Raw genomic sequence first — 10,074 nt, 5'->3', positions numbered from 1 at the left:
CGGCCCCGGGCCCTGCTCTGTGTGTGACAGGGGGCGGTGCCCCAACTCCCTTATTGGCCCTACTCTGTGAGTGACGGGGGAGCTCCCCAATCCCCTGATCGACCCTGCTCTGTGTGTGACAGGCTACAGAGCCCCAACCCCCCTGATGGGCCCTGCTCTGTGCGTGACGGGGTGGCGCCGCAACTTCCCTATCGACCCTGCTTTGAGTGTGACGGGGCGGTGCCCCCAACCCCCCAATCGGCTGTACCTTGAGCGTGACTAGGGGTGGCATCGCAACCTCCCGATCCGCCCTGCTCTGTGCATGACAGGGGGCAGCGCCCCAACTCCCCCAATTGGCCGTGCTCTGAGCCCAACCAGGGGCTGCACCTAGGGATTGGGCCTGCCCTCTGCCACCCGGGAGCGGGCCTAAGCCAGCAGGTCATTATCTCCTGAGGGGTCCCAGACTGCTAGAGGGCACAGGATGGGCTGAGGGACCCCACCCCCCCGAGTGCACAAATTTTTGTACACCGGGCCTCTAGTTTTTGATAATGCTATTGGAATGAAAATTATATTTGGATAACTTACCCTCATATATTGGTAATGACTTAGTCACTGCCACCCATATTCATTTATGTAGTTTTTTCGTTCATTATGGTTCCATCTACATGGAGTCTTGGAAGCTTCAAAATCATAAAGACTTTGGTTCTGATCGCAGGTCTATTACTCGCTAGGATTACTATGAAGTTTTTAGATGAATGGAATGTAAAGCACATAGCCCATTAGCTGTTACGTGATAGGGACTCAGTAAATAATGATTCTGTTACTAGTTTATTATTATTTAAAAGGTTCAAAGAGAAAACACATAATACAACCTCATAACATTTAAAATAACTAGGATATATTATCCAGTTTTGTTTTGGTAAATATTTGGTGACTGTGGGATGGGAATGAAAACATTATCAACAATATTAACTATACTTAGATACAAGTCATGGTTTACATACCACTGCCCATACTTTTTTGCTTTCTTTTTATGACCAAGCAATATTAGACTAGGATTACTATAAATAATTATAGTCATCTTCCTCATAGCAGTGAAGTTAATTTTGATTTTGAATGTGTTAAAATTTAGGGAGATTTTTACATGGCTTATCTCACACAAAAGAGCAAGTGATAATGTAACCAGGGCGGCTGAGGGATCATTTAGGGGTATAGTTATAGTGGTTTATGGCATATGTACTTTACACTATGTAGGCCAGATCTAACAGGCTGTTAACTAGTAGAGAGAAATTATAGGTGTTATTATATATAGCCAAGGACATGGTAAATAAATGAGAGAGCCTCATTACAGAATATGTTACCTCAGAGATCCCAAGTAAATAAAATATAATTTATTCAGATAGAACAGGTGAAAAAGGCTCTCACTTTGCTTGGCTTTGTATAAAAGAAACTACAGGCATGGTGCACAAAAATTTGTGCACTCAGTGGGGTCCCTCAGCCCGGCCTGTGCCCTCTCGCAGTCTGGAACCCCTCAGGGGATTACCACCTGCTGGCTTAGGCACACTCCCTGGGGGAACGGGCCTAAGCTGGCAGACATCCCTCTGGCAGCCCGGGAGCCCTCGGGGGATGTCCACTTGCCAGTGGGGAGCAGGTCTAAGCTGCAGTCAAACATCCTTAGCACTGCCGAGGAGGCGGGAGAGGCTCCCACCACCACCACTGTACTGGCAGCCGTCAGCCTGGCTTGTGGCTGAGCAGAGCTCCCCCTGTGGGAGCACACTGACCACCAGGGGGCAGCTCCTGCATTGAGCGTCTGCCCCCTGGTGGTCAGTGTGTGTCATAGTGACCAGTCATTCCCAGTCGTTCTGCTGTTAGGGTCAATTTGCATATTACCCTTTTATTATATAGGATTGAGGCCTGGTGCATGGGGCTGGCTGGTTTGCCCTGAAGGGTGTCCCGGATCAGGGTGGGGGTCCTGCTGGGGTGCCTGGCCAGCCTGGGTGAGGGGCTGAGGGCCGTTTTCAGACGTGCCACACCCCCTTCAGGGTGTGTGTCCCCGCTGGAGTGCCTGGCCAGCCTGGGTGAGGGGCTGATAATAAAAAATGTCTCCAAACATTGCCAAGTGCCCTGGTTTAGGCATTTGCAAATACAGAGTTGCCCCTTGTTGAGAACTATTGCTTTTGAGATATTTCTAGCGGTGGTTGTAGCAGGGTTGTCTATAAAAGAGAGTGCCACCTTCTCACGCTCATCTCTAATCAATGCACTATATCAGGTTCTTAGAGCAACTAATATGGCCTTAGCTCACTCTTCTGCCCCATGTAATAATAACCAAATTAAATGCATGTTAACAAAGAAGCACATTACTCATAAAAAATATTAGTAAGAAATGTCCCTTGAGACTGCCTTCTCAGATGAGTGACTACATAAATGTAAGCATTGTTGAGTGATCACCTCAGGGCTTCTGGTTTGAAGCTCAATTTTTTATGTGTGTGTCTTTTTCTTTCCCTAGGGCTTTACTGTGGTTGTGAGCTCAGTTCCGAATCAGAACCTAGAAATACAACCCTATGACCTTAGCATTGATATTTATAGCCGGTATATCTACTGGACTTGTGAGGCCACCAACGTCATTACTGTAACAAGACTAGATGGGAGATCAATTGGAGTGGTGCTAAAAGGCGAGCAAGACAGACCTCGAGCCATTGTGGTAAACCCAGAGAAAGGGTATGTTACTAAATACCATTAAGATGTCTTGGCATCTGAGACGCTCATCAGCCTTCCTTTTCAGTCTTTAGTTATTTATCTTCAAGTGTCCTGTGTTCCAGTGAAAAACTTGACATTCTCTATCTGTTGGCCCCTGCATTTCTTGCTTTCTCTGATTTTACTGCCTATAATTTTCTTTCTTAGTCACTATTGCTTTTATTCTAACTTATGCCTATAATTCCACGACCATTTGAACTGCAACATCATCCATGAAGTTCTCCTTGATTTACCCCACCTCTAGCAAGATGTGATTTTTCCTCTCTCCCAAATGCCCGGCACTCTTTATATCTATGCCTCTTTAGTCTTACCTACTCCTTTCCGATTGACCTTGCAACTTTCGTTTTCAGTCTTACATTTCCTACTAGAATGTAGGTTTCTTTATGCCAAGAACTAATATCTTCTTTCATTTAATACAGAGCTTTGCATTTAGTAAATAATAAGTTTATGCATCTGAATAAATAATAAGGAATTCAGCAGGGAAAGTAGCTGACTTCAAAAGAGTTATAGGAAAAAGAATATAAATATAAGGAATGATTCTTGCCCTAACCGGTTTGGCTCAGTGGATAGAGCGTCGGCCTGCAGACTGAAAAGTCCCAGGTTCGATTCTGGTCAAGGCCATGTACCTTGGTTGCGAGCACATCCCCAGTAGGTGTGCAGGAGGCAGCTATTCGATGTTTCTCTCTCATCGATGTTTCTAACTCTCTATCCCTCTCCCTTCCTCTCTGTAAAAAAATCAATAAAGTATATTAAAAAAAAAAGAGATGATTCTTATGACCTAAATGGACTAATTAGGGAAGGATTTTAAAATTTTGTGTCCAGGTCTCTGGTTTTATTTTGTTTTATTTGTTTTATTTTATTGTAGTATTTCAAAAGTGTAGGTGTGCCTGTGCCCTAACACCTTGTTTTATTAATCCATAAAAGTTAGCTCCCACAGAAATTATTATGTGTATCCTTTGTTACTATTACTGAAAGTAGTAAAAATATCTCATGGCATTTTAAAAAATATTCTGAAACATTTCAAAATAAGATTTTATAATATTCTAGCTCTTTTTGTTGTAATCAATAAGAATATTCTCATTTTGTATGATTTCTTAGTCTGGTAAACTCATTGTTTCCTCCCTTTTCTTCAGGTATATGTATTTTACCAATCTTCAGGAAAGGTCTCCAAAAATTGAAAGAGCTGCTTTGGATGGAACAGAACGGGAGGTTCTATTTTTTAGTGGCTTAAGTAAACCAATTGCTTTAGCCCTTGATAGCAGATTGGGCAAGCTATTTTGGGCTGATTCAGATCTCCGGCGAATTGAAAGCAGTGATCTCTCAGGTACCCAAGAAATATGTTTCCTTATTTTGATTTCAGTTATTGAGATGATTCATCAGCATTTGTATTTTTTTCCACTGTATTATTTTTGTGTACATTTTCTTTATAGTTTTATTCACCAAAAGTAGTCAGCATCAAGTTGTTTGGGAAGCACTTTTTTCTTCAACCATCATATGATTACTCTCTCTTATCTAATAACTTGCCAATATTTTTCATTTGGGCTCTGTAAGTAATATATTTCTAATGCACCTCTTCTCCTTTCCTAGTTCTGCTCTAGTTTATGTTAACATTGTCTCTGTCCTGAATTCTGACATATGATTAGTCTACTCCCTGCTGATCCCCTGCCTCTGAAACTTATATGCTATTAGTGGCCCGGTGCACGGATTCATGCACGTTGAAAGGAAATTAATTAGAAAGTGGCATCACCCGAGAACTGCTGCTGCCAAGTCACTGCAGCTCCTGTGTTGAGCGTCTGACCCCTGGCGGTCAGTGCGCATCATACCTACCAGATGGTTGCTTAGCCTTTTATATATATAGATTTCTAGATTAATTTTTTGAAGTATGGTTTCTAATGATCTCACTCCTGTGCTAAAAAAGAAATCTTTAGGGTAGTCTCATAGCCTGAAGGAAAAAAAGTCTAGTTGTACATTAAGTTGGTATTCACCTTTCATAAGTTCATCAGCATATTCAAATGATCTTTACATTCCTGGTGTTTTGAGACTAAATCAAATCATTTGTTTGTCTTTTTAATTTCTCTGCAGTCGTCTATCTACACTCATAGTTACGGGAAGCAGGCCTAAGCTGCAATCGGACATCCTTAGTGCTGCTGAGGAGGCGGGAGAGACTCCCACTTCCACCGCTGTACTGGCAGCCATCAGCCTGGTTCCCCCTGTGGGAGCGCACTGACCACCAGGGGGCAGCTCCTGCATTGAGCATCTGTCCCCTGGTGGTCACTGTGTGTCATAGTGACCAGTCATTCCCAGTCGTTCTGCTGTTAGGGTCAATTTGCATATTACCCTTTTATTATATAGGAGTGCCTGGCCAGCCTGGGTGAGGGGCTGATGGCTGTTCGAGGCTGGCCACAGCCCCTTCAGTGTGGGGCTCCCCATTGGGTGCTTGGCCAGCCTGGGTGAGGGGCTGAGGGCTGTTTTCAGGCTGCCTGCACCCCCTTTAGAGTGGGGGTCCCCACTGGGGTGCCTGGCCAGCCTGGGTGAGGGGCTGATGGCTGTTTTCAGGCTGCCTGCACCCCCTTCAGGATCGGGGTCCCCCCTGGGTGCCTGACCAGCCTGGATGAGGGGCCGAGGGCTGTTTTCAGGCTGCCTGCACCCCCTTCAGGGTGGGGGTCCCCACTCTGGTGCCTGGCCAGCCTGGGTGAGGGGCTGAGGGCTGTTTTGAGGCTGGCCACACCCCCTTTAAGATGGGCGTCCCCACTGGGGTGCCTGGCCAGTCTGGATGAGGGGCTGAGGGCTGTTTTCAGGCGGGCCAAGCCTGCAACTGAAGCTCCCAGTCTCTCCTTTTTTTCTTTCTTTTTTTTATTCTGGGGTTTATTTACCTTCTGGAATTGAAACTTTGTTGCGGCTCCAGCTCGGAGGCCGGCTGGCTGAAAGCAGGTATCTGGGGTTTGTTTAGCTTCTATAATTGCAACATTGTTGCTTAGAGTGCAGCTCAGAGCTGGGCCGCGGCAGGCGGGTAACCTTGGCTACCTCCATCGCTGGGGCAAGCAAGCCTCCTGTGTGCTTCAGCTGCGTGGCTGCCGGCCGCCATCTTGGTTGGCACTTAATTTTCATATCGCCCTGATTAGCCAATGGGAAGCGTAGCGGAGGCATGGTTAATTACCATGTTTGTCTATTACTAGATAGCATATACATATTATAGAAACACTATACATATACTATATATATATGTATATATCTACACTAATAAAAGAGAAACATGGTAATTAGCGTACGACCGCTACCCTTTTCATTGGCTAATCAGTGAGTATATGCAAATTAACTGTCAGCCAAGATGGCGGCCGGCAGCCAGGCACTGAAGCGAGCATGAGGCTTGCTTGCTGCGGACTCAAACGTTCCCCGCCTCACTTGCCGGCCTCTCAGCTGCAAGTCTAAGCAACTATGTACTATGTTGCAAATAAGAAGCTAAACAAAACCCCAGAAATCAGCCGGACTGAAAGCCAGGCGGACCGAAACATTGTATCCATGTTTTCAGCAGCGAGGCCTCAGAGCTAAAGCTGGCCCAGAATAAAAAAAAAAGAAAAGAAAACAAGGAGCTGTTGGAAGCTTTAGTCACTCGCCAGCCGGAAAACAGCCCTCAGCCCCTCACCCAGACTGGCCAGGCACCCCAGTGGGGACCCCCACCCTGATCCCAGGACACCCTTCAGGGAAAACCAGCCAGCCCCCACCCATGCACCAGGCCTCTATTCTATATGGTAAAAGGGTAATATGCCTCCCAGCACCGGGATCAGCGGAGCAGCGAGGCTCCCAGCACGGGGATCAGCGTGACAGGGGGCAGCGCCCAAACCCCCTGATCACCCTGCGGCTCTGTGTGTGACAGGGGGCGGGGCCACAACTTCCCTATCCGCCCTGCTCTGTTCGTGACAGGGGAAGGCACCCCAACCCCCTGATCAGCCCTGCTCTGTGCCTGATAGGGGGGAGCTCCCCAACCCCCTTATTGGCCCTGCTGTGTGTGTGACAGGGTGCGGCGCCCCACCCCCCACCCCCACGGGCCCTGCTCTGTGCCTGATAGGGGGAGCTCCCCAATCCCCTGATTGTCCTGCGGCTCTGTGTTTGACAGGGTGCAGCACACCAACCCCCTGATCGGCCCTGCTCTGTGTGTGACAGGGTAGAGCCATAACCTCTCCATCAGCCCTGCCCCGAGTGTGACAGTGGTGGCGCCCCACCCCCCTGATCGGCCCTGCTCTGTGGGTGATAGAGGGTGGCGCCCCAACCCCCCTCCACGGGCCTTGCTCTGTGTGTGACAGGGTAGAGCCATAACCTCCCCATTGGCCCTGCCCTGAGTGTGACAGGGTGCAGTGCCCCAAACCCCTGATAGGCCCTGCTCTGTGTGTGACAGGGGGCGGTACCCCAGCTCCCCTATCGGCCCTACTCTGTGAGTGACAGGGGGGAGCTCCCCAACCCCCTGATTGACCCTGCTCTTTGAGTGACAGGGTACGGACCCCCAATCCCCTGATTGGCCCTGCTCTGTGAGTGACAGGGGGCAGCACCCCAAACCCCTGATCGGCCCTGCTCTGTGCGTGACGGGGTGGCGCCACAACCTCCCCATCGACCCTGCCTTGAGTGTGACAGGGGGCGGTGCCCCAACCCCCCAATCGGCCCTACCCTGAATGTGACTGAGGGTGGCATCGCAACCTCCCGATCCACCCTGCTCTGTGCATGACGGGGCAGCGCCCCAACTCCCCAATCGGCCCTGCTCTGAGCCTGACCAGGGGCTGCACTTAGGGATTGGGCGTGCCCTCTGCCACCTGGGAGCAGGCCTAAGCCAGCAGGTCGTTATCTCCCGAGGGGTCCCAGACTGTGAGAGGGCACAGGCCGGGCTGGGGGATCCCCCTACCTCCTGCACGAAATTCGAGGGAGGCAAATAATCATAGAATAACCCTTACCGCCCCAGTGTCTGTGTCCATTGGTTATGCTTATATGCATGTATGCAAGTCCTGTGGTTGATCTCTAACACACACACACACACACACACACACACACACCGCCTTCTCTCTGAGGTTGGATGGTCTGTTCAGTGTTACTTTGTCTCTGTATCTATTTTTGTTCATCAGTTTATGTTGTTCATTATATCCCACATATGAGTGAGATCATGTGATATTTATCTTTCTTCAACTGGCTTCTTTCACTTAGCATAATGCTCTCCAATTCCATCCATGCTGTTGCAAATGGTAAAAATTCCTTTTTTATAGCAGCGTAGTATTCCATTGTGTAAATGTACCACAGTTTTTTAATCCACTCATCTGCTGATGGATACTTAGGCTGTTTCCAAATCTTAGCTATTGTAAATTGTGCTGCTATGAACTATCATTTGAATTTTTATGTTTGAATACATTTGTAATTTTTTTAACTAAAATAATATTCTGTCTTTTCAGATTCAAATGCTTCTGTTTCATTTGCCTTCTATGATTATTAACAATTAGGCATACATTTTGCATGTGTGTGCACATTTACCTAGCATAATCTATTCTTTCCCTCATCTAATCACCTATATCTCTTATATCAACTTTAATTTGTATATTGCTATTTATATCAATGTTTTGACTCTTTTACTAACATTAAGAGTTATTCCCCCTCTCCTTTTCTCTAGTTCTCTTCATTTATGATGCTTATTTTTTGTTATAAGAGTAACACATTCATTACAGTTTAGAAAATATTAAAAAAGGAAAAACCCATAAAATTATTATTTGACCCTTTTCGGTCCAACGGGGAGGCTGACTTGACAGACCCAGCGCTAGGAGCAGGTCCAACGTCGAGCTGATGTCTAGTGAGACAGATAACTTCAACATTCAATCCCGTCAATTAATTTGGACCAGATTGTTTGAATTCCAAAAATAAAATTGGACTGCAAAGTGGTAACACTTTAATGAATTAACTTCCATTTTTTTCTGTGAATTTTTTCCCACCTTTAATTATGAAATGGTTCCAGCCTGGAGTAGGCACAGAGTTCCTACCATTCAACTTTGTCAAATCTTAGTGTTCAGCCATATTTGCTTTTGAACCTCCCTTCCTCTTTCTCTCTTGAAATAAAACATTAGAGAGAATTTTGAAGCCTTTGTGTGTCTCCCCAAATTTTTTCCAAAGAAAGAATTTCTAGAAATCAGTAATAGGAAAATGAGCAAAACCTAAGAATAGTAATTCAGACAAGAAACATGAAGGACCAATAAGTTAACCTCAATATCAAACGGGGAAATGCAAATTTTATTAATAATGAAATATACTTCTAAAACTATTGGACTGGTGATAATTTAGAAGTCTGATAATACCAAATACTGGAGTAGCAATTCTCATTATACTTTTGGTGAGGGTTTTAAATTGATGCAGTCACTTTGGAGAGCAATTTGGATATATCTATTCAAATTGAATCTATATATACCAAATTACATAGCAATTCCACTACTGTGTTAAGGCCATAGAGACCTGTTCAGACATGTGCACAAAATATTAACTGCAATGCTGCTATTAATGGCAAAATGTTGGAAATAGTAATACTAGTATTTTGACTGGGTTTGCTTTGGATTTATAAATCAATTTAGAGAGAATTATTATCTTTGTAATATTAGTTTTCCAACCCATGAACATTATTATATCCCTCCATTTATTTGGAATTGTAATTTCTGTCAATGTTTATTATTGTGTTCTGTGTAGAGGTCTTGCCCATCTTTCATTAGAATTATTATTTTGTTATCTGATGCTTTTGAATGCTAGTGATAAAGCATATTTTAAATTTTTAAGATTTTATTTTCTGATTATAGCTGTATTATGCAAATACAGTTTATCTGTCCGCCTCAGTATATTGAGCTTGTTTCCAGACTCCTAGCTATAACTAAAGGATTTTCTACATTACAGAAACATTTGTCTATAAATAATGAGTTTTATTTCTTCTTTTCTAGTCTTTTTTCCTTGTTGCCTTATATTCTACTGGCTGGGATCCCAATACAATGTTGACTGTAATAATAGAAGCCTTGGGATTTTTGTTTACTTGATTTGGGGAGAAGCATTTAATACTTTGAGACTAAGTATTATGTTCGCTAAGGTTTTTCTGTAAATATGTATGTATGTGTGTATATATATATGTGTGTATCCTATCTAATAAAAGAGAAACATGGTAATTAGCCATACCTCCGCTACCCTTCCCATTGGCTAATCAGGGCGATATGCAAATTAACTGCCAGCCAAGATAGTGCCCGGCAGCCAGGCACTGAAGTGAACAGGAGGCTTGCTTGCTCCAGTGACAGAGGAAGCCAACGTTCCCTGCCTGCTGCTGCCGGCCTCTGAGCTGCAGTT

General features: G+C 45.1%; 1 protein-coding gene across 4 annotated transcripts in view; it reads left to right on the top strand.

The window, feature by feature from the left end:
* The window catches only part of LRP6 (LDL receptor related protein 6), a 129,156-nt gene that overhangs the window by 96,622 nt on the left and 22,460 nt on the right, over nt 1-10,074 (top strand). For all 4 annotated transcript variants that reach the window (XM_023750038.1, XM_023750036.1, XM_023750037.1 and 1 more), the window contains 2 exons: nt 2,486-2,697; nt 3,867-4,057. In XM_023750038.1, coding sequence (XP_023605806.1) covers nt 2,486-2,697; nt 3,867-4,057 — 403 coding nt within the window. The remainder of the gene's footprint in view (nt 1-2,485; nt 2,698-3,866; nt 4,058-10,074) is intronic.

This window comes from Myotis lucifugus, unplaced genomic scaffold (genome assembly GCF_000147115.1).
Source record: "Myotis lucifugus unplaced genomic scaffold, Myoluc2.0 scaffold_10, whole genome shotgun sequence".
NCBI classification, from domain to species: Eukaryota; Metazoa; Chordata; class Mammalia; order Chiroptera; family Vespertilionidae; genus Myotis; species Myotis lucifugus.
The sequence above is the reverse complement of the archived record's forward strand: the minus strand, read 5'-3'. Positions and strand labels throughout refer to the sequence as shown.